Here is a 27194-nt window from a genome sequence, read left to right as displayed (position 1 = left end):
CGCATCCTCTATTGCGCATTTGGGACACAGGAGATCACTGGACTTTGACTGGGCAATTTTTTTTATTCTTGAGTATGCTTTAATATAAACCAACCCACCGTTGCCCTGGCTATATGTTTAGCGCCATCGTCCACGTGCAGAGTGAGTCTTTCTACCACACACAGTGGAAACTATGCAGAACGCTGCATTTTGCTTACATGCAAACGCTGCTTAGCCTCGTGAGACCATCCTGATCTCGGGAGCTTTCAAGGTTTCACTCGCAGATCAGTCTGGATACTCTCCGTTAAAGAAAATTTGGAGCCGTTCACCAAACGAACGTCCAATCAGCGTTGGCTTTGAGGCGGGTTGAGGTGTGACGCAACGAGAAGCGCGACAGTTCAGTCTAAAGAACATGGCGGCTTCACCCGATGAAATTAGCGTTATCGAGCAAGTTTTATCGGAATTACAGAGTATTTCTTTGCTGAGCTAACGAGCCTTTACCTGCAGCAGCAAGAGCAGCTTGGCTTGTGGTTGTGTTTTCGTCGTCGCTCTGTTACGAGCGACGACGAATCTGATTGGTTTATTTGGCCCGTCTATCACCAACATAGGCCAATCAGCTAACCAGTATTTTCGCCCCTTCCCAAAATTACTTCAACGGAAGGTTTCCAGATGGATATGCGGAGCAAATCTATCTGGCGGAGTCAGGTAAAACGCTGCTGTGGTGCATGCAAGCAAGACAGCTCCGGTTAGCTTACCTTCAGGTCTATACGGGTAATGGATACACAAAAGTGGATCAATGCCCTTTTTTCAGACTTTTATTTGTAAAAATAAATAAATAAAAAACACTGAAAGATCATCTTTTCACTTCACAATTATGCACTACTTTGTGTTGCTCTATCACACAGAACAAAAATACACTGAAGTTTGTCATTCTAAGGTGATAAAATGTGAAAATCTGTATTTCTGTAGAGCAGTTGGAGCTGTAAATGTAACCCCCAGTCGGTCAAGGCAGATGAGCCCGGTTCTGCTGGAGGTTTTCCTCCCTGTTAAAGGGGGGTTTTCCTCTCCACTGTCGCTTCATGCATGCACAGTATGAGGGATTGCTGCAAAGCCATGGACAATGCTCTCCCTGTGGCTCTACGCTCTTTCATGAGGAGTGAATGCTGCTTGTCAAGACTTGATGCAATCTGCTGGGTTTTCTTAGATAGGAAACTTTTTGACCAATCTGTATAATCTGATCCAATCTGTATATAATCTGATTGAATCATGACTTGGTGATATATAAATAAAATTGAATTGAAATGTTAAAATCTTCTGATTTGTATGCTGTGGCACACACTCGGACAATCGATGTAGAAAACTGTCCCAGCTACCCGTTTCACAGCTGCCTGGCTCAGCTCGTGTGTTTTAGCATTAGTATGGAAGTGGATGTAAACACTGAAAAACCTTCAGGTTGATGCATGCTCCGTGGGCCAGCAGCAGCTCCTGGCACAGCGCACCTTGGCGTGAAGACGAAGCGAAGTGAAGTGCAGAAAACCCTTTCTCGTTCACCTGCAGTGAGGAACCAAACAATTAAGGGAAATAGGAACCCGAACAGCAGCTTCTCTCGGGGGCAGAGTCATGGCACACTCACTTGGTGTACATTAGCTCCCGCCTCGATGAGCTGGCCGACCACCACGTCCTGTCCGTTGTAACAGGCCAGGTGGAGCGGCGTGTTGCCGTAGGCGTTAACCTCGTTCACCTAAGTGGAGAAGAACCATCTTCATTTACAAACCAATGCTATTTAAGAGCAGGTGTAGTGCATAGAAATTGAAACATTTTGACAGCTAAGCTACGTTTAAGCAATAATGACATTGCTGTGTGCACTGACATGGACACTGAGGCTTAACAGGTAGTGCACCGTGCTGCGCATGCCACTGGAGGCGGCAGCATGAAGCGGCGTGTAGGCCTGCTTGTCCTTACAGTCGACCTCAGCTCCGCTGGCCACCAGCAACTTCACAATCTCCAGGTGACCTGATGACACAAACCAACAGGCCAGAGGTGAGAAAAATTGTATTTTAAATCAAATAAACTAACGTTGCCTAGCTCCAGATGGACCGAAAACACGTTTTCTTTTTACAGTCTCACCCATGTAGGCTGCCCAGTGGATGGCTCTCCTGTCCTTCTTGTCAAATACATTAATGTTGGCTCCTCTGGACAGCAGCAACTTCACCATCTGATGGAGATGTTTTTGAGTTTAGTAAGTGCTCCTGTACAGACCCCATGAGCAGAGCCGAAAAAGTGTTCTGCATTCCAGCAGCTATAGTTTAACAGACACAAATAGTAAAAATAAACTATTTTAAGTATCTGTACATCAGATCATTGTTTGTTTTTGGACAAATTAAGACTTGGTGGTAATGACTGTGGGAACAAACAGGAAGGGGGAAAAATATCCAGGAGAAAAGGAAACCCAGAAACGTGGCCTCAAGGTGAATTATGCAAAAAAAAAAAAAAAAGCCACATGGTAACTCAAAAGGTCATCCACCGGATGGACTGAAAGACAGTAAACCATTGTTCTGTGGTGATAGGAGTCCACGTGTCCGCTGGCCTTTAGGAACAAATCTGTCACGTGGTCTTTTTACGAAAAGACCACGGCTAGATTCCTTCTAAATGTCAAAAGAGCTTAATTCAAAAGGAAAGTTGATGTAAAGCAACGTTATCTGGTGTTTGCCCAGCTGGTTTTGATTGTTTTTGACATTTAGTTGGTTAGTCAATGCAGAAGCATCTTCAGATATTGTTTTTTAAGGTTGTTCCCATCAACAAAAAAAAAGTTTTGAGCATATTAATCATCTGTTGCATTTCAGAAAATTGCATTGCATCCTTGTCTGTGGGTATTAAATAAAAGCTAACCAACCTCCACATGCCCAGTGAAGGCGGCGTGGTGCAGCGCCGTGCGTCCTGCGCGGTCAGTCACGTTGATGTTGCTCAGCAACGGGATCAAAGCCTCGGCACAGCGCACCGCCTTGTTGCTGGCTGCTACGTGAAGCGGCGTCTGCCAGTTCTTGTCCCGAGCGTTCACCTCCGCGCTGTGCCTCAGCAACGTCGTCACCGCATCCTGGACATAAAGTGGGTCACGGGTCAGGCCGCGCAGACACAGGGGCCGGTGGGCGACGCTCAAAGCGCACACGTTCGCAAGGTGTCATGCTTAGGAAATTCTTTGCTATTCTTGGTGGGCTTTCATGCTTAGAATAGAACGGAGAAAGTGAAAGAACACAAGGAGGCCGTGTTGGTGTGGGCACGTTGCCCAGAACCAAGAACAATAACTCCAGAAATTCTTATGCTTTATCCAACATACTCATGTCCAAATAGTTATGGCCATCACATTGTAATAACCAGCTTGTATACGTATCCTACATCAGTATTTATGAAACAACATATTCTATTAATATGTGCATGCATGGTTTAAGAAGAGGGTCTCTTAACAGAGGTTCAATTTCTCAGGTCAAATGGTGGCGTCTCCATGAGGTAAAATAACCACAATCCATTACTCTGGATGTTTCACTGCTTTGTTGTGACAAAATTAAGTTTGACCAACACATAAATGAGCAGTCGTGTCCGTGCAACGCGTTACCTCATTACAGGAAGCCACAGCCCGGTGAAGAGGAGTCAACCACTTCTTATCTTTGGCATTAACTTTGGCTCCTTCAATCAGAGAACAGATTAGAATGAAAAAAATGATTAAACATAAAAGAAAAAAAATCTTCACATTACTTCCCCCATTTTTTTTTATATAAAAAAAAAAAACAACTAAACAATAAACATAGTATACAACATTACTGCAGACGAATTGATTCTACAAAGGCTGCTCACGTGGCTTCTAGGCAAAGAGAAACATCTCAGATGATCCTTTTTGGCACAGCCTGGGGGGTTAAAATAGCCCTAATGCTGCACCTGTTGCTGGCTCTTCACATCATTGAGAAACACTACACACACACACACACACACACACACACACACACACACACACACACACACACACCAACGCTAAGGCAATCACTCTAACCCTGCTTCTGTGTTACGCAGCCCTTCTTCACCATGTACGATCCTCAGCGATTGACTGATATCTAGCAGGAGAGACCACCAGCCTCCAGGGGACAGTGACATCATGATGATGACGATGATGATGATGATGACAACAGTGGATCAGAGACCAGGGGAAAACTTTTGTGAATGAATGAGCTGAAAAGTCCTTTAGGGCGTTAATAAACAATGCAGAAAATTAGTCAAAATGACTAATTTCATGTGAAATAGCCATAAAAAAATGACGTGCCTAATTATCTAACTTTAAATTTAATTACACAATCGAACATGATCAAAAGAGCCATTCTGTCAGGTAAAGTAAAGCTCGATATATCTTTGAACAACTGCTTTTAAATACCAAACAATGCAAAGGGGCTCAACTCAGCCCAATGCTGTGGGGCGAGAACACGCCTTCAGCTTGTCGACATTTTGTCAGGTTACAAACTTCAGCTTACAGTATTTTATGTCCTTGACCGAACCAAAGAAGAAAATCTGTGCCGCGACTTGATAATTTATGTTTACGGATGCTCTCCAACAAATCTCAGAGCCATGTTGCTAAGAAGAATGGGCAGAAACGGCGCTACAGGAGAGTAAAACATACAACCTAAATAAAATGCATGAAAGTTTGTGGTTTGTGGAAAAGCTTAACGGACATGAAGACTCTTGCAGAAATGGTTCATCAGATTGCCGACTGAAAGCGTGACCAGCTGAGATATCACAACAACAGACACTAAACCTATATAGGACTAAAAATAATAATTTTCTTTCTTGAAATAAAAGTATTAGTTCTTGATTTGAGCAGGTAAAAAAGACTATTTGCCAATGGAATAAGATTTTTTGCACTTAAAATAGGAACAATTCATCTCCATCATCTTATTTCAAGTGCAGGATATCAAATTATCTTATTTTAGGGGTAGAAATACTCATTCAAATGGCAAATAATCTAATTTACCTGCTCAAATCAAGGGCAAATACATTCATTTCAAGACAATTTTACTTATTTTTAGTTCTGTTTTTGCAGTGTAAAGAGTATAAACGATTTCCAGTGACAGCAGATTACATGTAGAAAAGCATGTCTGTGATTTCTACCTGCAAGGAGGAGCAGCTCAATGATCTCAGCGTCTCCTAGGTGCGCCGCAGCGTGGAGTGGGGTCCGCTTCTCATTGTCCTGGGGGGTGATATTACGAGATGAAAGAAAAAGAAAAAGAAAAGAGAGAAGGCTGGATAAATACCTAAACCATAACAGCTACAGTATCCTCATTTTTCAACCTGACATTGGTCACATTGGCACAAATCTGCTTGTGAGGGTGAAATCTATTGACCGTACACTGCTGCGGACAACAGGAAACATGAGACCGGAGCCACAAGGCGAAAAAAAAAAAAATCCTCATCTTCACTTTTATTCTTTACTTCGCTCCATCAAGTCAACACAGGCTGCTGCAACATCCCCCCTCCCTTCTCAGCGCAGAGAAGAGTAATCAGCAAAGTGAAGCTATAAACAAAGCTCACGTGACTGTAAGAGGTCTGGGCCAGTGCTGCTGACTCTGGGGAGTTCAATGTGATGACACCAGCGCTATGTACCCACAGGGGGACACAAGTACAGGGTGCAGGGGCAATAAATGCAAAATAATGGGGTATCAGCTGAGAAAATGGAAACAGAAGACTAAAAACACAGGGGGGAAAAAAATAAAAAGCACTGGGAGGTAATAGCTGAGCAAGGTGAAGGTCGTGCCCTTGGTTCCTGCGAGTCTGAGACTAAAGCACAGTTCTGAAATACTGTTTAGAAAATAGAGCTCATTAATATTTTAAAATTCTGACGAATGAAGGGAAAGAAGATGCCGACTTGCCTGAAGGTTGACGTCCTCTTTCTTAAAGATAAAAGAGCGAACTTCGTCTGGGTCCACGTTAAAGATGGCTCTCAACAGGGACGGCTTCGGAGAGACACAAACACACACAAAAAAAGAAATGAAACCTTTCATTTTAAGTGAAGACGTTTCTCATCTGCTGGTCACATTTATGAGAGCTAAATATGGAATAGTTGACACTCTTGAGTATAATCCCAGGCTAGGACAAAGCCATAGGCCACGCCGGGCCATAGATCAGCGCTTCGTGACGGCTGCGGGATTTCTAAAAAGCTGTCGTTGTTTGAGGCGGTCTGTAAGTTTTAAAGCCGCCCTTCTCTCGCCGTGTACAACCAGAAGAGCAGACTAAATGCAAATACTATGTAAAACCTGGGTTTAATACAAAAAAAATAATATGACAGCCCCACAGACTTTAGATACCTTTTAGAAGCTAGAAAAGAGGAAGTAGAAAGTGCAAAAATACAGCCCGTGCAACATTCTTTTAGCGTTCCTAACATCAGTACAAGCAGCTGCAGAAAGGACTCATTTGCATTTTAATACTTCTTGGAATGAAAAGGTGAAGCGTTAGTTTACAACCAGGGACACTGAGGGAAAATACTTTAAACGCTGTCATTACAAATAAACAGAGACATTCCAACAAGCGTTTGAATCTGCCCTGAGGTTTTTCCAACGTTATCTTCAAAACGAGTTATTGAGCCCTAAGGTATTTATTACCTCTAAAGCACAAACTCCAACGTGTTTTACTGAGATTCATTGCTGTAGACCAACATAGTGGAAGGATAATGCATTATTATATTCAGCTCCGGTACGGTGATAAAAAGCAAGCACCGTGAAAAGTCACATAATTAGCATATAGAGTCCACCTTCAGTGTAAATTAATCTCAGAATCAGGTTTAATTGCCAATTTGCTTCATACAACAAGAAATTTTTTTAGTTTCACTTTTTTGTCAATGAAGACATATTAGGTGCAACATACAAAAACAAATTTTTTTCTTGTCAATATTCAAACATGTACATTTTCAACGAATACAGAAAGACATGGTTGGATGGGTATTTATTCAAACCCTCGGACCGTCAGGTGTCCATCAGAGTGACAGGCCTGCGGGAGAAACTGTCTCTGCAGAGGCTGGTTTTACAGTCTGCGTGCTGGATGTGGGGTCTGCAGAGATGTTGGCTGCCCCTTTCCTGATCGTAGACCTGCATAGGCCCTGGATGGACAGAAGGTCAGCCATGATGGTCCTCTCTGGAGACCTAATTGTTCGCTGCAGTCTGGATCTGTCCCATTTTGTGCATGAGCCAAACCACAAATTGATGGACGAACAAGGGACAGACTGACTAATGATGGTGGAGAAAATGTCCAGCAGCTCCTGTGGAAGGCTGTAGTTGCGTTGCTGCAGGAGGCACATCCTTCGTATGAAACATTGTCTGTGTGAAGACCTCTTAAGTTTAGAAAACAAACAGCATCATCAAGACCAAGGAACGCAGCGGTTGGAGAGACTTCGGCACAACCGCAAACCCACAAGGTATGGCCTTTGATTAAAACTGACAGGCTGGGCAAAGAGAGCAATAGTCCCAGAAGTGGTTAGAGGGCCGTGGTAACTCTTCTTCATGCCCTTCATGGAAGCGAGGCATGAACTAGTCATGTTTATATTCTGGGGAGATGACAACATTATGCCATTTGTGCAAAAAAATAAATGAATAAGAGCACATTACCCAGAACACACATCCCCTGCTATGAAATATGGTGGAGGCAGCAACATGCTGTGGGGATACTTTTCCTTCACAGGAACCGAGAAGCTGGTCAAATTTGAAGGGACAATAGATGGAGGATACAAGGCGATCTGAGAGAAAACCTCTTATCACCTTCAGAAGAACGAAGACCGAGGTAGAGGGTCGATATTCAGATCCAGGTTTTACTGAGAAACTGCGGCAGGACTCTGAACGTGCTGCTTACAGATGGTCCCCATCCAATGTGACGAGGTTGAGCAACTTTGCCAAGAGGTATGAGCACAGATCCAGACCAGGGAACTTTGGCTCTTACAACTAAGACTTGCAGGTGTATCTGCAGCAAGAGGTGGTGCTAAAAACTATCAATGCACAGCATACTTTTCCCTTGCACTTCTTTTTGTACAAAACCATAACACTACTTCCCTCCCACCTCACTATGTTGGTTTATAGAAAACTCCCAATAAAATACATTATTTTTACTTCCTGTTAAAGGAGAGTTTTCCTTTCCACTGTCGCTTCATGCTTGCTCAGTATGAGGGATTGCTGCAAAGCCATCAACAATGCAGACGACTGTCCCTGTAGCTCTATGCTCCTTCAGATGGAGTGAATGCTGCTTGTCATGACTTGATGCAACTTACTGGGTTTAAAGGAATTTATTTTGACCAACCTGTATAATCTGATTGAATTTGACTTTGGAAAGTGCCTTGAGATGACATGTTTCATGAATTGGCGCTGTATAAATACAATTTCATTGAATTTTTTTTAAATTAAAGTTTAAAGATGTGAGGAGACAAAATGTGAAGAGGGTGTAAATACTTTAGCAGGGTACTGTATTATAGACGGCTAGGTAAACACTTTTAAATACTGCTGAAACCTTCTTTAATCTTAAATCCAGCCCTCTTGACGTTTTGCCATTTGCTCCCTGGTGGTATGCTAGCTGTAAGCCTGTAAAGCATCCCAGGTACCGATTCACGTAAAAACAAACGGCACCATGTTTCGGTGCCTAAACGCATCATTGTGACACTGAGTGACAGTGAAGAGTGGGAGATTTTCCATGGGGGACATGAACACAGCACTGCATACAAAAGAGCGTGATGACATCAGTAGCCGCTGGTCCAGTCAAAGTAAGGCTGATAGAAAGCGCCGTCTCCGCTTTTAAAAAAGGGCAGCAGATTACGCTCGCTGCAATATTTGTGAGGGGAAGTACAAGGCCAGCAGCGGCGATTCTTCTAATCTGAGGAAGCACCTGGTCACTGCTGCCACTTTAGGGAATTTCTCCCTATATTTAGCGACTTTTCAGACCAATCCAGGGACCTTTTTTTTTTCTTTTCGAAAAAGCGACTAGCAAAACTCTAGTGACTTTCTTCTGTTATCGGTGACTTCCTGTGAAAGTAACAATCGTTCTGGAGTTATTGTCTTTGAAGAGCCAAGCACTTCTCCAAGCACCGTCTCCCAGACAGACAAATAGACCGCTGCCTCGTCCTGAAACTCATCTGCAGTCAGAGCAAAGGGAGCAGAGAGGAAAGCCTCTGTTCCCTTATTGTAAATGTATCCCGCCCTGATTCACAAAGCGGGATAAAATGCTTTAAATAATTGTTTTTCCTTCTCTGAAACTGTTGCACTAAAATAATTGCCTGAATTTTATTGACACAGCTTCAATCCCCTATTCACCTTGTTCACTCTGTACCTCTGCACTGCAAAAACAGAAATAAAAATAAGTTAAATTTTCTTAAAATAAGTGCATTTGTCCTTGATTTGAGCAGGTAAATAAGACTATTTGCCAATGGAATAAGATTTTTCCTCTTAAAATAGGAACAATTCATCTCCATCATCTTATTTCAAGTGCAGGATGTCTAATTATTTTATTTTAGGGGTAAAGATACTCATTCCATTGGCAGATAATCTTATTTACTGGCTCAAATCGAGGACAAATAGACTAACTTTAAGAACGTTTTACTTGTTTTTAGATCCGTTTTTGCAGTGTGATAACTTGTTTTGGTACATTGGCTTAATGATTTTTCAGGCCAACGTAATTAAAATTAGTAAATATTTAATAAAGTTAATTTGTAGATCCAAACAAGTTCATATTTTGAGAAATGAATATGTTAAATTGAAAAATTTAGAGATTTTTTAAAAATAGACTCAAAAGTACAAAACATAGGTACCGTTAATAACCTGCATCAATTCCCAGGTACCGAGTATCGGTTCAAATGTGAAAGGTACCCTTCCCTATGCTTCACTGATCCATTCGTACAATATACAGGCTTTTTTTAAAAAAACACAAAGGACTAAAATAGTTAAGGTGCATTCAAGTTTCAAAATGTATTAAAATACTGCTGGAAATGCACAAGCACACCTACTTTTCTGCACACCTTCCTTGCGGAAAGAACAAACCCGAGCATCCAGTTATGTCAGCATCTGTTTGCTGCTTTTTCAACTCACTGGACCAAAAACAATGGCTGACCTGCTGCTATGCAACGATCCGGAGCACAAATCCTGCCTGTCGTTAGAGACCGCACATCTTTCCCGGTGTATAGTTCAAAGAGCACAACATAAAAAGGCTCTTCGCTTACTTTCGGCAATAGCCTTGCCCTTTATCCACGGAGCACAGGAGACTACAAAGACCAGGCTTTGCTGATCAGCTGCACAAACCCACGTCGCTCTCATGAACCAGGCGTACACTTGGGCTATTTTAGTGCTGGATGACAGGTGCTGGCAGTCCATTGTAGTTTTATGCAGTGGGACATGCCAGTGTGAACTTCCATTGATTTTTTAAAACCCAGACCACGGATGGAAAGTACGCCGGTCTGCAGTTAAAGCTGCAGATGCATCTTTAACGCTGTGAAGCCTGCACCTGCAACATAATTAATCTGAACACTGAGAAATTTAAGCCTCCGTCTCACCTTGTCATCCTGAGCGGGAGCCCCTCGGGAGACCTGGTGAGCCCTCGGCTCGTGAAACGCTTTGGGCCGAGGAGGTGGGGATGATGATGAAGAAGAAGAAGAGGGCTCGTCCTCCTCCACTTCCTCCAGCACCACGATACACACACGGCTGGCCCGTTCTGACCGCATCGGGAAGAAAACGCTCACACGCTCTCTACCTCACGCGCACAAATACACCGTGTTCTTTCTCTCTTTCTTCTCACATGCGTGCGCAGTCCCATGGCATAAAGGTCGGCGATAAATCCCAGAAAAAGTGTCTTCCGCACAAACACCCGAACATCTCCAAGCGAAACGCAGCACAAAAATCCAGCTCTGTCCTCTATCTGTCAGTTTCGCTTTGCAGCCTGTCCCCTTTCCTCCTCTCTCTCTCTCCTCTCTCTCTCTCTCTCTCTAACCCACAGCCGCTCTGTCTGCGAGCGGCGGTGCAGGCAGCAGGGAATTCCTCTGCGTAATGGTGGCGGCAGGAGGAGGCATGAATGCGGCAGAATGAGTCTGGGCTGCCTAGCGGCGCGCAGGACGCCCCGTGCCCTCAGCGCGGAGCCGCAGCCAGGCGCACGCACGCGCGCGTGTACGGACCCTGCGATTAGCTCGGAGCGGGGCGGCAGCGGGCGGCGTGTGGTGGGGGGGGGGGGGCGCGCCGCTCCGTTCAGTCAGACTGCTGAAGCCAGCTCTTTCAACAGAGAGGAGGGAGAGAGAGAGCGAGAGAGAGAGAGGGAGAGGGGAGTGAAAGAGTTAAAATAAAACGAAAGACGGACAGAGAGGGAGAGATAATTGTGGGCAGGTGCCTGGAGCTCCACAGCGCACAAAGAAATGTAAAGATGACCGGAGCAGACAAGTAAACATCAACATAGAAAAAGGAGAGCAACAGAAATAAGAGCAAGATGGAGAGCAAAAATTATCCCAGCAGAATTATAATCTGCTTCGATTAAGATTTATTAGAGCATTTACTGAATATCCAGGACCTTTCAACTGCATTCACCCCCCCCCCCCCCCTTTTTTTTTATGTCACCATCACAAAACTGGATGTAATTTAGAGGGGAATTTATGAAATAAACCATCACATAGAAGTGAGTTACTGGAATATGATACACAGTTCCTAATTATTTTACAAATTAAACTCTAAAGGTGTGGCAGGCATTTGGATCCAGCCCCCTTTTCCTCCGATTTCCCCAAATAAAATCCCATCTAGGTGACACTGTAAACGAGAAACCATATGTGTTCGGGTCAGAACATCCCTGAAACTGGACTTTTTTGGCCCATGTGTGGCTAAAACACCTACAACGCAGATTAGTCTGAATGCACCGTTACCCGTGTCACATTTGGGGGTGGTAGCATCATGCTGCAGGGATTAGGATGGGGGATTATAATTCTCATGGTTATCATCATCGTGACGAATTCAACACAGATGGGCAGATAATTGATCATCGTGCGACAATCAGTGAAAATCAGACCGGCTGACTCACTTCCTGTTTTTAAATCTTCTCTCAAAACATTATTTCTTCTTGCCTTTAAACTCTGTTTTCAAGTTGCTGTTTATTTTCTATTATACATACTTTTTTTATTATTAGTTTTATCATTCAGATGTTTTATTAAATTGGTCACGGTTTTATTGTAGTTCTGCTTGCTAGAGCTGGCGAGGCTATTTCTGCATTGCATTCATTTTTAATCGGTGTACAGCACAACGGTGTCGTTTTTGAAGTGCTTTATAAATAAAGTTGTATTGTACGATGGCAAACACTCGTTAACCATGTTTGCAACAGGACGGCTGGGATTGTGGGAGTAAACGTTCCACTGCTGACTGCAGATCATCAGTATATGCTGAAAGAAGGTCAACTGGTGTCGTAAAGTACGCTGTTTAACGACTGGTAGGTTTTATTTTTAGCACAGCATTTGATTTCTTCCCCCACGAGTCTATAGCTATGTTTACATTCACAAAAATTTCCCGATCGTATTAAAATGTACTCGGATTAAATCATCGGATTGTACCATTTATATGGGCACACAATGAATTCATCTGATAATAATGTGCGTCTATATGCACCCGGCTTTATTCTGAATAGAACCACTGTGACGTGCGCAATTATCCAATTCCCCCCCCAAAAAAAAATAAATAATAAAAAAAAAAAAAAACTACAGAAGAAGAACTTCTCATCTTTGCAAAACAACAAAAAATAGTAAACAAAGCAACGTTTTATCATCCCTTCAGGAAAAGCCACAGAACACAGTGGCACAGATAGCGGGGGGGGGGGAGATCAAAACTGCTTCCTGATGTGCAAAGCAGGTAGATTACCCTAACATTTACGGTTTTATAATATTTAAAAACTACATATCCTTCCTTCTTCTGCTGTTTAATTTAGCACCACTATCAGTTGGCAGATCACATCAAATCTCTTTAAAATAAACTAAAGTCTGTGGTTACAATGTGAAGATGATCTAGGGCTAATGAAAACTTATCTGCTTTTTCCCTGACAATATTTACCCCAGTAAACAACAATTCTTAACCATAAATCAATCAACCAATGTGATTTTTTGCTGAGTTATATGAATATTCAGATCTTTACAACTAGAACGTGTGATTCATCTGATCCTTATTTTATGGAAGCGGCGCCATAAAGCAAGGATCACGTTTAAGTCAGAAATAAAGCTCCCAGGCTTTTTATACTTTAACTACACACACAGAGGGCATTTAAAAAAATGTACCCAACACAGCTTGGGTTTAGTTATACGACCATGTGGTAAACAAGAGTTATATAACATTTACAGATTTGGACGTTGGTCCAAATAAAGAAGCAGTTCTCTTTAAAAACGATAAAACTTCTGAATAAGACGGGATAACCAGTCGGGGCATGTTCGCTATCCTGTTTGGTGCATCAGTGGCACGGCTTCAAAAGTCCCCATCTCATTAGAAAACTGGAACAAAACAGGCTTTGCCAGAGAATGCGAGGGTAGCTAACAAGACCGGTCTGTGTTTGCGTGTCTGTGACTGAGTGTGTTCCCAGTCTCCTTCTCATTCAGACCAGATCCTAAAAGGAGCAATCTTGCCAGGCCGCACAACCCCATTAACTCAGAGGGAGGGAGGAGCAAGCGCAGGCGGGGGCAAATCAAAGAGCGAGGTGGATTGGAGCTTTTTTTTTTTTGGCAGACCTAAATTCTGACTCTAATGGCCTCCCCACCACGGCTGCTGGGGGGGAAATTGGTGACAGACGTGGTTTCTTGACTTTGCTCACACATAGGGCTGTGCATAAAAATCGATATAAAGATTAATATCGATATTTTTAAAAACGATTTAATATCGATATTCTGGCTTTCAATATCGATATACCTCCCAACCTCTAGGGGGCGTTATTACTGCGCAACCATTACAGTTCACAGCGAAGGAGAGCAAGTGAGACGAATTTGTGGAACGGCCGACAGGATTTTAGAAGCTCCTTTGTCCCTAAAATCAGATGTTTGGGCACATTTTTGGTTTCTGTGACACGTTAAATGCATTGAAGCAAATGCACTTTATTTTCCTGTTAATATGTCTGGGATCAATAAATAGGACATAAACATAATATTTGGCTGATTTTGGTGATTGAATCACTGAGCATTAATTCAAAGTAATAAATATCGATATTGGAATCAAAGCAAGCTGAGCTATGTATCGAAAATCGTATCGTATCGTGAGCTGTGTATCGAGAATCGTATCGAATCGGCTCATCCTAGATGATACCCAGCCCTACTCACACACAGGGTTGTAATACTTTTCACTGAGATTCATTTTAAAGAAGCAGTTTTAGCGCATATTCAGACCGGAACAGGGAAGTCGGCAACCGGTGGTGGGGGCTGCGGGGAATGTTTATAACGGGCAAATAAAATAACCTTTTATTTCTCTGATTAATAACGGCATTATCAAGGCCGGCACTCTGTTATTGTTACTCTCTGCCGCTCTACCAAAGTGTTCATCATTGAATGCAAATCAAATTAAACTTCTGTTTGTATTTTTGCGGCGTAAATTGAGAGTCAGACTTTAAAGCTGGTACATGAAATAAATAAAGTGAGAACACACACACAGGTGGATCATCAGATTTAGTCTGTGAATCCACCTGGATGGTCAATGCTTCAGTCGTTTCAGGTTGTGGAGGTTTGACTGATCCGAGTGTCTCATTCTTCCTCTTGCTCCAAGCTGGGCCACCAATGGATTATTTTTATTTTTTAATGAGTTCTGGTCATTTGAGCATGATTAAACATGCCGTTTTTAGTATGGCTATAAAAAGCTTGTTACTTTTTTTTGAAGATTGGGGGTGCGTCAACCCGGTCGCGACACAGAAGGGGGTGCGCAGCCAAAAAACGTTTGGGAACCGCTCTTCTAGATCAAAGGTCAGTACTGGCAGTCCTTCATGTGACAATACCAACGAAGAAGTTCTCAGTTTCAAAAAGGTTGGAGACCCCTGGCTTAGATTATTGTGTTTGTGGATATGGCATAAAACACTTAATGAATTAAAAAATAGAAATCTCTGATCAGTAAAAACTTCCTGTACAAAACCAGAGCCGTGGTAAAGACATTGAAATGTTCTGGTTATGAATCACGCAGATAAATGAATCAGACATCTGAGGGGCCCCAAAACTAAAACTGTGTTGTTACCTTCAGTGATGACAAAGCTGCGATAACAATGAGTTCTTATTAAGTCCCCACAACCTTTCCTCTCATTCAAGACATCAAAGTATGTTTTTGATAGTAGGATGCCCTCTAGAGGCCAAAAGAAATCCAACCAACAAAGTAACTTTGTAAATAAACTGTACAAAGGGGAGTTTATAAAGAATGCTAAACAAAAATCAAACTTTATGAGAAAAACAAATAACAGATACACTAAGCCTGTTTAAACCTTCATGTTCGGTTTGATCTTTTCTAATCAACACATTTAAAATCTGAATGACAGGTGCCTGCATTCAGAATCACAAGCTGGGCGAGCTTTACAAACAAAGGCATATTTATCAGAACACCGTTTATCGTTCCATTTCCTGGCTGTGTCCCAGTTGGTGTGAACACACGGTTCGGGTTCTCCTCCATTATTTGGCTCTAGTGCATTCCAGTAGGTAAAGGAAAGTTTAGATCCGTCAGACCAGAAGAATGTCCCGTCCCTCTGAGCATCAGAGAGTCCGATCCAGGTTATTCCCTGAGCGGGATCAAAGTTGCTGATCAGCATTTTGACAAAGCTCTCTTCTTGCAGACTGTGGATGGACACCAGGTTTGCTCCTTGAGACAGACAGTACCACTCTGCATCAGCCCAGCTCATCAGTGTGGCCACGTATTTGTAGCAGCGGCCATTGAAGTTGTACCAGAACACGGGGCAGTCGCCATGCAGTAACTTCGTCTCCTGTCCGTCCGAAGGAGCCACAGCAGCCAGAGAAAGACCAAACATGAAGAAGAAGAACATCATATTGGAGTCTGATGTCTATTGTTCTGAGAGATTTTAAGGTTTTGCAGGAGATTATCTGCAGGGAAGGATGCAGAAGAGAGTCCTGGAGAGACAGAAGTCAACCTGCTATTTTTATATTCATCAAAAAGGGCGTCTACCCCATACCTGTTAATGAGTTACTTTGTTGTTTTTAATTTGCATCAAAGCTTTCCTTTATAGGAAATGTCTATCAGTTTCCTTTTCATGGAATCATGTTATCTTTATGGTTGTGCAAATGTCAATGAGTGCATAGTTGGCTATCTCAGGGTTTTGATCATTACTTTCTCATCTGAAGGAGACAAAACAAACGTGATCACTGAATAAACCAATCAAATATGTATAACAGTAGCATTGTGTTTCATCAATATTAGTTATTAAGGATTTGATATTGTTTTGGGAACTTCAACAACTTGTCTCTGCACATATTACACATGTTGACATTTATCTTTTCTGCCTAATTCACATGTTTTTCACAAACTAAATTCCCGTTAAGTCCAGCGATGCTGTTTGAACTTTTTTTGGCATCCCAGTTCTCCTGTCTTCAGACACCATCACAGCAGAAGCAGAAAGGGTCAAAGGGTCAGAAAATGTCCTGACATGAACAAGGGCTTTCTGAAAACTTTAAGAGCAAGAACTGACTGAAACAAGGAGGAGTTGTGTTAATCACAAACTAATAAATATGGTTTCAAGCCACGACTCCAGATTGTAAACAACCAATGAATTATTCTCTTTCACTTACTCAAAGATAAGAAAGCAAAGACTGAAGATAAGGTAGTATCATAAACCAATGAATACCTGTAATCTATATATTGTACTAATCTGGGTAACCTCTTTTTTTAATCTTTCTTTCATTCTGTTAGATTTATTTAATAGATTAAAATAAGGTGCTTGCTTGATGTAGAATTATGTTAGAAGTAAATCTTCCTTTACATTAAGTTTGAAAATTATAGACATGTCAGTTCTCATTTGTACACATTTAATACACAAATTGCCTAAGGATATGTTGTTTTAAGTAATTTAAAATGAGGCTCTTTATGGTCCAACAGAAATAACCTGTTGTAATGAAGATTTGAAAAAAGAAAAAACCGTGAATATAAAATGTAATGTTTAACAACATAACGTACCTTACATATAATTATGTGTAAAAACTTGGGATCTTCTGCATTTTTAAACAATCAGTCTAGGAGTTTGAGACTAAACTCATAATCCCTGTCATTGATTTAATGTCTTAATTACCCTCAGCAAAGTCAGAACATTTTATGTAACATTATTAACCCAGTTTATCCTTTTCAAACTTTGGACATGGAACGCGCTATGACAAAACGCAGCTGCACAGCAGACGGCTAACACAGATACAAATAAAAAAGCAAGCATCCAAAATACATTAAATTAATCAGCTTTCTATTTAGCCCATCCAGATAACTCTAAAATTTAGATCAGGGGCCACCAAAATGGTGCCCGCAGGCACCAAGTAGCCCCAGAGGACCACAAGTGGCGCCCACAAGCCTGTTCTAAAAACAGCACAACTCGCCAATGAGCTGCACCTAAAACTTAATACATACAGTTACTCTTCCTGTTTATTTACACTTGCATTTATATAGATTTAAAAATGACAACGTCTATAACTAAGCATGAAAAATGTGGTTATTTTACATAAAGTTAAGGTGAACTCTGACTTCTCTCTGGTAGTCCTTCATGTGACAATACCAACGAAGAAGTTCTCAGTGTCAAAAAGGTTGGAGACTCCTGGTTTAGATTATTGTGTTTATGTGAGGATATGGCATAAAAGACTTCATGAATTACAAAATACAAATCTCTGATCAGTAAAAACATACTGTACAAAATCAGAGCCGTGGTAAAAACATTGACATTATCTGGTTATGAATCACGCAGATAAATGAATCAGACATCTGAGGGGCCCCACAACTACAACTGTGTGGTTACCTTCAGTGATGACAAAGATGAGTTCTTATTAAGTGCCCACAACCTTTCCTCTCATTCAAGACATCAAAGTATGTTTTTGATCGTATGACGCCCTCTAGAGGCCAAAAGAAGTCAAAACATCACTAACACAATTTTTTTTCTCATGTCCATTCTGGTATCATGAAGCAACACAGAACAATGAGGGAACAGTCCTCCACTTGTGACATGCTCTCAGTTAGCCCGGAACAGCAGGCAGTTCAGAGCAGGCAGCAAGGCTCCAAAATCAATGAGCCAGCGGGGATCAATTGTGACACTATTATTAGTGATGCACTAATCAATCAGCCGGTGATCAAAATCGGTCAATATTGTCTTATCGCCCGGTCAAATTACAGATTTTTACTGTCATTAAATGCATGAAAACAATCCTTTTTTTGTCTGTATACTCATTTAAAAAAAAAAAAGCATGTTTGATAAACTTTGTCCCATGTCACGAGTAACAACAAACGATTATCGACTCTAAATTACACAAACAAAATGCAAAGGGGCAAATGTGCTTGACACACGTGGTGGAATGTCTTGCTGCTGTATTAGCGCAGGTGCTCAAACGTATTCAACATTCACAAGACCCACAATCTAGTTGCTTTTATATCTGACAGACGTATCCATAGAAGATGGTGGCACCGCAGAGCACCAAATCAAATCTGACCATCCAGCATAACATTGTGCTGGCCTGCACAGCCAGAGAGGATGTCACACACTTTTTTTTGTGGTAGAGCACAAGAGAGTTAATCCAGCTGATCCAAGGCAGACAAACCTTTCTTTCCCCCCAATCACCTGTTGGCCAAAACTTATGGTATAGTGACAGTCTGCAGTGGGCTTTTGAATCCTATGAATTCAGTTCTAAACGGTGCCATTAGCTTCAAATGCCATGCCTTGGAAGAGGAAATAAACTGATAACATGGCATTATTTATTATTTTAATGGTTAGATTAAGGAAACTCGACTTGCCGAGCATGATCTTGTGGTATTTAATGTTCTACATCAACATTAATTACACACAGCCAAGGCTCATGCAGCTACATTGTTTTAAGTACAACAGCCATCCTCTTGGAAATCCCAAACTCAGCTACATCTGTCTACTGTTTCCAGTAGCAGATACTTCATCCTATCAAATAAATAAGCTTACATTTTTATCCTTCTCTGCTTAAGTCTCCCCTGATTACTTTTGGGTTAACATAACACAGCTTGACATTGCATTTTGCACCTTTATGCCACCGTCCCTTCAACAATAAACTGGCTTTGACAACGTTTTGAAAAGCAGCTGCTGACGCCTTGGACTGCGCCAACTTTTGTCAGGGCAGCTGTAATTTTTGGACCAACTTCAGCCGCTGTTTGTCTGACAGCCTTTCTTATCCGCAGCAACAGGTGACAGACTGACCGTGCAGATGCAAAGACAGGTGATAAAGCAAACTCCCGGGTCACACAGCATACCTAGCATAACTTGGTTTAAAAAAAACAAAAAAAAAAACACAGGTAAACCTTCCTGTCCATCCTGCTGTGTTCACTGGTGCATCACCACCACAGGAACAACACATACTTCGAAAGCCCAAAACGACAAAAAAAATAATGATAATAATAATCGCTATATAACAACAAGCTGTGAAGGTGGAGCTGATTTAAGGCAACATGTGACGTGATTTTGGGCTGCTTTTAAAGAGGACCGCTATCCCACTGTTGACTTTTACCGCTAGCTATAGTTTGCTAGCATGTCATATCAAAGTTCACGATAGAAGCGGTGCAACATTAGCTTAGCCCTTGGACATTAGTATTTTAAAATACCTTTACGAACCACCACAAACTAACAAAAATGCTTTTTGTTATATATTATTAAAACAAGATGCATATAATGGACATGTTGGTAACGAACAGAGTAAATACTATTTCTCAGCACGAGACAAGTTCGCGTTGGCTAATCAGATGTTAGCTCCTCGCGTCAGCTTACCTGGTCTTGTGTCTTTATCACAGCCATGTTTCCCAGAATGAAATAATAATAATAAAAAAAAGGAGAGGCAGTAACCCAGGTGGGGTTACTGAACGGGAAGAGGCTCTGGAGCGGAGCAGCTAGCCCCTCTTTTCCTGTCACATTATCATGGGAGACAAATGAGAGACCGGGTGACGCTGAGTACGAAACTGTTACGTACCACTGAGCCCGCACCATCACACTTGTTGCATTCCATTTGCCAGTCGGAACTCGGGAATCCCGGCTTCCGGTCGGAAAAATCAACTGTAACGCCCTCCCGTCAACAACAGGAAGCTGTGATTTATTTTACAAGACACGGTTGTAAGAGTGCGTCTAAAATCAACGTTTACAACTCTGAACCGAACAAATCAAAAGTGGTGTCTGCATGTGGAAAGTAAAGCTTTTAAGGATATTTATAACAAATACAATGAACACAACAATGGCTTTCCTGGCCTGTCAGACACATAAACTTTTTTTCTTTCGAATCCCGACTTCTCCGGCTATATCAATTGGAACGCTTTTTACTCGGGTTTACACCGTTGCTAGCTCACACTTTCGTTTTCCCAGGCTAATGGAATGCAACATAACTGGAGTACTCTTTACTTGGGTTAACAACATTCCAGACTCCCATTTTCATTTTCTAAGGCAAATGGAATGCAGGTGGAATGCTTTTTATTCGGGTTTTTATTTTCGCTCCAACTGCAATGTTTTTACTCTGGTTCACGCCGTTCCCAACTTCCAATTTTGTTTTCCGAGGGAAACGGAATGCAACTGCAGGGTGATCCGTTCAGCACCGCTCCGATGCATGCATCTTTTTGATTTTCTTTACTTCTTCCCCGGAAGTGATTTGCGTTATTCACCCATAACTAACCCTGTATCTCTATGAAACCCCTCCATCCAAAACACACACATTAGCCATTTCATCCTGTAAAACATTTTATTATAATGCTAGCAACAATTGGCACTGGTTATAACCAATATCCAACTGTCTTGGCATTGTTTTAACACAGCTGTATGCATCAAACCCTCAAGGAAGGAGGAAAAAAAATAGTAGTTTCACACATCAATTAATCAAGAGCAGTGATTATCAGCACCTCAGTGCTTACCCCTCTAATCATGTGTAAACAGGATGACAGTATGTATAAGAATTACTTCTTAGCTAAAAAAAAAAGAAAAAAAAAGATTAAACTTTAATGCAACATTTATTTGGATAATGCTGAAAAAAGATATAACACCAGGACAACACTAGCTACATTTGAGAACACTTTGCTGCTGAAAGACTACAATCAAACATTTGACTCCAGCAGCATTTCTCCCATCCCTAGCTTTGTATTGATGCAGATGGAATCTTTTTATGTTTAATTAGGGCAAAACTCATACGGACAAGTTAAACATATTCTCACAATTGGAAATGTTCCAACACAAAGTACACTTCAATACAAACACTTTTTACATTCTCTCATGCCCAAGTCAATATGAACTTTCAATTCAGTTAGTAAAATTTACTAAATACATTGCTGAGTAGACATTTTTAAAGAGATAAAGCAAATGCATAATACCCTTTAAGTTTTGGATCTAAAATGATTTGCGCATCCCTTTCCAACAGAAAAAAATTGTAATTTGTTTAATTAAAGTATTGAATGCAGCTATTTTGTGGATTAGGAAGAAAAAAAACCCCGTCATTTTTGGGTATGTTCTTTTTTTCTATTTTATAGCCCTTGAGTACTTATGACTTGACAATTTGGGATTGTGTGACGAAGCTTGGACGCCTCTAACTTAGGGTCTTTGGTCGATGAAAACTCTTATGCTGCCTCAGACGGGATTCTCTTGAAAACTGCTTGCCACAAATGCCACAGATATTCTTTTTTTCGTGGTTCTGCAGGTGTTCATGTAGACTTTCGCTGTGCTCCAGACTTTTTCCGCAAATCCCACAAATCCGGATTTTGTCGCCTGAATGTTTCTGCACATGAATCTTCAGTTTGTGCATGTAATGGAAAATCTCCCCACAGGCCTTACAGTAATAAGACCCCATGCGGTTTTGACTGGCAGACGACTCTTTTTTCACTGTATGCAAATTCAGACATGCTCGTCGACTTCTTGCACGCTTTTTGCTCGGCGGGCTAAGATCATCTGAACTCGACGCTGCTCGGGATTCCCCAGGATCACTGGTTAAAGCTGGGGGCTGCATTTTGCCAGCCGATTCCAGCACTTTACCAACCCCACTGTCCGGATGAGTTTCCACAGGGCGAGTGGAACCATCTTCCATAATGATAACTTTCCTGTAAGTGTCCAAAAGGACGTCTTTGCCAGAGTCCTGGGCTTGATTTTGGTGAAGGCTTTCTTGTTCTTGTTGACTGTTACCGACGTGTTGGGCGTCCTCCACTTTTATACGTTTGCCTGAGGAAACGGAGGAAGATGAAAAAGAAAATGGTTTTACATGGACTGTTTGTGCAGCTTTACTTTGACACAGCATGGCTTTACTTTGATACCTGTTTTTGCTTTTTCTTTGATTTGAAGCAGCAGTGAAGCCGTCTCCTCTTGCTGCTCCAGACTGGTGAGCTCTTCCTCATACCAGTCTTCTAGACTCGAAGGCTCTTCTTCATGTGAGACAGTGAAAGGCTGATGATGGTTCCCTGTGGTGAAAAGCATTGCAATATTGTTCAATATATGAACAAAGCCAATTAAGCTGCCATAAAACTGCAGGTCATTAGTAACAACCAATTTTAGAGACAAACCCCAATACAAAATGTGACAGTAAACACAGAATTTTAATTAAATAAATGCAGCCAAAACATATTTTTAAATTAATATTCTATTCTACTAAATTAATCCAGCTGTAATGGGACTTATTTAGTAATCAGGCACTTCCTGCGATTCTGTGATTGAAAAATGATACGACAAATGCTCATGTCTCTTAGCCAATCAACATAGGAAAAACCGAAGAACATGACATTTAACCAAGCCAGGAAAACGCTGTGTATCTAAATTTGTGTTTACCTTCAGTCAGAGAAATACAAAACCCTTTTAAAACAACAACTGGATGTATGAATAAAGTAGAATGATGACCTAGGTAGATCTTAGCACAATTTGTGCATGTAGATCCGAATCAAACATACTGACCTTTCACTTGGTTTGGCTCAAGCAGAGTATAACCTACAAGAAAAAAAAAAAAACAATACTTCAGGTGAGTGAAAACAGTACTAAACATTATACATATATAGCATTCTGTCTGGTTAACTGTATACCTGCGATATAACAGACGTTGAAGTAAAAACACACATTCCTAACTAAACCTACCATGTTTCAACAGGTGGACTTCAAAGCTGCATCTTCGATAAATGACAGCCTTGCAGCACGGGCAGTGCCAGTGACTTCTGTCCTTAATTTGTGCTGAACACATACACGGGATCACAAATTTTTCTGCCAACAGAGGAAAAAGGGTATATAAGGCCATATACCCAGTTTAAGGGCTAAAGTTCTTATTTGAAAAAAATGCAAAATAAAAATCTGTTGATGTTTTGAGATGCCAGTTTCGCGTATGTGGTTCATTAATTAAAGCATGCATCTCTTAGGAAAATATATTCATTAGACCATGAAATGTTCCGAAGACTTTTTTGGAAATGATGCTTGAGGTTAGGTCTGGGCGATAAATCGATTTAATCGATTAATTCGAATTTACAATTCTTAAAGATTTCATTTTTGGAAAATCTGGATTTTATTTTGCCAATACACTCATTGGGTTTCCATGAAGAGAACAGCATGTGATGATGTTTAGGCAAATATATTGTCAAAATATTGTTAAGTGGAAACTTTTTTTTTTACCATAATACGAGGTACTTCATTTACTTATTTACTTTTTTTTTTAACTTAGGTTGAAGTTCACAAGTGCAGTGAAGCCTGTTCTTAGCTCGATGTGTAATACCACTAGCAGCAAAAGTTTTGTTATATTTTCATTGTTTATAATGGCACGGCTGCCATCTTGTTTTACAAGCATGTTTCACAGCTTGTTTTTAGTTGCACTTTGAATTCAGGTCAACTCCCTGACGAAATACTTGACATAAAAAGCAAGGTTTTAAAATAATTTCTTTAATTTCTTTTTATGAAACAAAAAGGAGGAAAAAAAATCGATTAATCGGATTTGGTATGATAAAATCGGAGATTTATTTTTTAATCCATATCGCCCAGCCCTACTTGAGGTGAATATTAAAAATATTCTTTCTCTGCAAACCACCACACAATGAGCATTATATAAAACATCTCACAGAGAGACTAAAAGAAAAAATAGTATGACATTTTCATCCCCAACGGTGTTCTCAAATGTAATGTTTGGATATTGGACATAAAAAAAAAAACAACAACCTACCAATGCCGTTGTTAACATAATGAACAGCTATATCATAATGCCTTTTCATCAGGTGCTGCTCTGTGGCGGTCACTTGCTTGAAACAGAACAAACAATCGTCCCCAGATGAAAACTTGATAAAGTGTTGTTTGGAGGTGAAGGCAGTGTGTTGGCCTGGAGGACAAAACCAGATTTATTTATGGGCTTGAAGAGAAGGTGAGAGAAAGCATTTTCAATGCTTTCAGACATTAAGCGAAGTAACAGTTTCTCATTTAAGTTACACCAAAAAGGAATCAAGCAAGGTACACACAGGGGTTGTAATAGTTAAAATGATTGGCAAGGTGTGAAGAGTTTACTTACCGTGCAGGAAGTTAGTTTATAATCAGCAACACTTCTTTTTCTAAAAAAGGTTGATTTGTTTTAGTAAGAATATACAGAAATCTCACCAATGGTGCTGAAGGCAGGCTTTGCCATCTTGACCCTAACATCTGATTTTACAGAAGACGAGCCAGCAGCAGAGTCACCATCAGCCGGGTCGGTGCTGGGTTGAGCGGCGGCCGTAGCGGCGAGCTTGGCGGTGGCACCGTTGGTTGCATGACAAGCTGCCGAGAAGAGACGAGAACAAAGCCTGCTGAAGAGCACACGTTCTGGAGGGAAACTAAGCACTGGACAGGCAGAAGGTGTGGCTCGCCATTGAATTTTTTTGTAGAGTGTGTGACAAAACCACAGTATTGACAACGAAAAACATGTTTAAACAAGAAACATGTGGGACGCCCATCATATCTCCTGCCTGCTTGACATCTGAAGCAGCCACCATTTTGTTTCGCATTTGAATCTGTATATTTTGTCAAGGAAAACAAAGTAACAGAAGCGAGATCCAACTAGTTCAGGTCTGGTGTGAATAAAAGGGAAAGTGACTGAAATGTAGGCTTTGCATCTCTTTCACACAGAAGCAAAATATCAGCTGACAAGCTGATACAAGAAAATTGTTGCTTCAAGGACTGATTTTTTTCTTGAAAAGAGGGGAATCCAAGAATCCTAAAGACACTATGTTGAGTTTCAAAGACCCAACTTAAAGAGCCTAATTTTTATTTATTCAAACTTTATGCTTAGAGTAGCTGAGCGTCACTTTATTCAGTTTTAACTTTATTACATTTGGGACCCGTTTCTGACACATTCATTGGGTCTACTTGTAACAAAAATGTGGTTTCCGAGAATAAAGCAGACATCGGTTTTCATTGATGGACTCAGGAAGGTGCATTTATATAGGGTTGTTGCCCCCCAGTAGAATGGTAGGGGAAACACTGAGATTGCATTCCTGAAAAGACCAATAGTCACAAGAGCGATGAAAAGCACATCAGCTCGCAATGTTTCATCTTTTTACAATATTTTACTTTTCCGAGACACTGAAGGCTGTGATTTTAGGATCTGTAAGGAATACCCATTCAAATTACAAGACATACAGGCTTGAAATACCTCCTACTGAGCCAAACTCGATGGTAAACAATCAGATTTGATTGAATTCAAATCTGATTCTTTGCTCTTATAGGCAAGTCCATTCGACTGCTTTCATATTCAGGGCTGGAGCCACAGGAAGTCATTACAACTGATATACTGCATAATATATTATATTATACAAGCAGACATACTGGGGTTTTATTTAAGCTGGATGCCCTTCCTGGCGCAACCGGGATTCGAACCCGAGTCCCCTGTATCAAGGACACCGAGTGAGCTCCCAATAACATGGGGTGGTTGTTCTTCGTTTATATATATATATATATATATATATATAAATGGAAAAAATACAAAAAATTATTTTTCAGGCCGTTCAGTTTTCTCTCTTTTGCTCACGTTTTTTCTAACAATTACGTCACAGCGTTTGCCTCCTTCAGATTTAAAGAGACCGCAACAAAACAAGTGCTCTCACACGCACATCAGAAGGGTAAAAAAAATGACAAAAAAGAAATTCAGATCAGAGAATTACAGTCACGCTTTATATAGTCCGCAACTGAATTATTTTAATGTGAAAAAGAAAGAATTGAAAAGCATAATATGAACTTTAAGCCGAGTGCATCGAAATTACATTATCCTTGAAAAGGCAGATAATGAGCCCACAATTTCTGTTTCATCCCCGAAAGGAAAACCACACGGACCAACCTCTTTTCTTCGGTAACTTCTTTTTAAGGATAATCTCCAACAGTGACGAGTGGCGCTTGTTTTCCTCCTTCAGCCGGGTGGTCTCTTCCTCGTAGTTAGCTAAAGTTCTCGCGACAACAGTCAGGATTTCAGAGGCGGCAACCTGCAGGCGAGCAGCCACAAACAACTTTAGCTCTTCCATTTGGCTCATTTTCACGCTTTAATCTTTGTTCCCACACACGGAAACGCTCCTGCAATAACGCATTGGGTCAAAAAAAAGAGCATTTCCGGTCCCTACATTGAAAGCGGAAGGTATTCTGTTTTATTTCCGGATTACATTACCAGTGTAAAATGCATATCGCCACCTACTGTACTGGAGTAAATAGGACGGAGAAAAAAAGAAGGCAATCAAGAAAAGAACCCTGCTCTTTTGCTAGAAAATTTTTATTAGATAAGTTAAACTTTTATGTGTATGGCACATTTTCATAGACTAGTGTCTCAAAAGTGCTTCACAAGAAGGGAAAACCCAGTAAAATACATATCAATGAGTAGACGAAATGAAGGCAAGGCAAATTTATTTATATAGCACAATTCAGTACAAAGACAATGCAAAGTGCTTTACATGATTAAAATATAGCAAAATAAAACAGAATAAAAGCAAGTAGGAATAAAATGTAGATAGAAAATAGAACAAAAAAGTGGTACTTCAGTTAACTAGAACAGTTGAAGGCAATCCTAAACAAATGTGTTTTTAATCTTGCTTTAA

The 27194-nt window shown here is 41.0% G+C and overlaps 3 protein-coding genes across 4 annotated transcripts in view; all 3 read right to left on the bottom strand.

Moving 5' to 3' along the window:
* The window catches only part of LOC105924237 (serine/threonine-protein phosphatase 6 regulatory ankyrin repeat subunit A), a 29895-nt gene extending 9762 nt beyond the window's left edge, over positions 1-20133 (bottom strand). The window contains exons 1-9 of one of the 2 annotated variants that reach the window (XM_036145038.1): positions 19933-20133; positions 5886-5969; positions 5128-5206; positions 3590-3660; positions 2873-3073; positions 2107-2194; positions 1850-1992; positions 1613-1720; positions 1426-1530 (exon numbers count right to left, since the gene is read on the bottom strand). In XM_036145038.1, the coding sequence (XP_036000931.1) occupies positions 1426-1530; positions 1613-1720; positions 1850-1992; positions 2107-2194; positions 2873-3073; positions 3590-3660; positions 5128-5206; positions 5886-5969; positions 19933-19959 (906 nt within the window). In that variant the 5' untranslated portion in view covers positions 19960-20133. Of the gene's footprint in view, positions 1-1425; positions 1531-1612; positions 1721-1849; positions 1993-2106; positions 2195-2872; positions 3074-3589; positions 3661-5127; positions 5207-5885; positions 5970-10531; positions 11118-19932 lie in introns of those variants that run through there. The other variant, XM_012860110.3, reaches the window with a different exon arrangement.
* LOC105924087 (ladderlectin) lies at positions 15066-16131 on the bottom strand. Its single transcript, XM_012859983.3, has one exon. It carries the CDS (start codon positions 15988-15990, stop codon positions 15472-15474), a length of 519 nt encoding a protein of 172 aa, XP_012715437.2. The 5' UTR covers positions 15991-16131; the 3' UTR covers positions 15066-15471.
* Positions 20134-20868: 735 nt separating the features above from the next.
* LOC105924256 (zinc finger and SCAN domain-containing protein 26) lies at positions 20869-26731 on the bottom strand. The gene is made up of 7 exons (XM_012860125.3): positions 26450-26731; positions 24739-24894; positions 24314-24466; positions 23248-23370; positions 23071-23103; positions 22440-22583; positions 20869-22347 (listed from the first exon to the last, which is right to left on the bottom strand). Exons 1-7 carry the CDS (start codon positions 26637-26639, stop codon positions 21722-21724), a joined length of 1425 nt encoding a protein of 474 aa, XP_012715579.2. The 5' UTR covers positions 26640-26731; the 3' UTR covers positions 20869-21721.
* Between the last annotated feature and the right edge of the window lie 463 nt (positions 26732-27194).

The sequence above is a fragment of the Fundulus heteroclitus genome, chromosome 13 (assembly GCF_011125445.2).
Source record: "Fundulus heteroclitus isolate FHET01 chromosome 13, MU-UCD_Fhet_4.1, whole genome shotgun sequence".
Lineage (NCBI taxonomy): Eukaryota > Metazoa > Chordata > Actinopteri > Cyprinodontiformes > Fundulidae > Fundulus > Fundulus heteroclitus.
Note: the sequence above shows the minus strand (reverse complement) of the source record. Positions and strands in the feature narration are given on the sequence as shown.

What these genes read in the sequence shown, in the direction of transcription:
- LOC105924087 (XM_012859983.3), bottom strand. Translation starts at nt 15,990, where the DNA reads ATGATGTTCTTCTTCTTCATGTTTGGTCTTTCTCTGGCTGCTGTGGCT.
- LOC105924256 (XM_012860125.3), bottom strand. Translation starts at nt 26,639, where the DNA reads ATGAGCCAAATGGAAGAGCTAAAGTTGTTTGTGGCTGCTCGCCTGCAG. An exon ending in GAAGTTACCGAAGAAAAGAG is followed by an intron (nt 24,895 to 26,449) that starts GTTGGTCCGTGT and finishes TCTTCTCGGCAG; the next exon opens with CTTGTCATGCAACCAACGGT. An exon ending in GCCTGCCTTCAGCACCATTG is followed by an intron (nt 24,467 to 24,738) that starts GTGAGATTTCTG and finishes TTTGTCCTCCAG; the next exon opens with GCCAACACACTGCCTTCACC.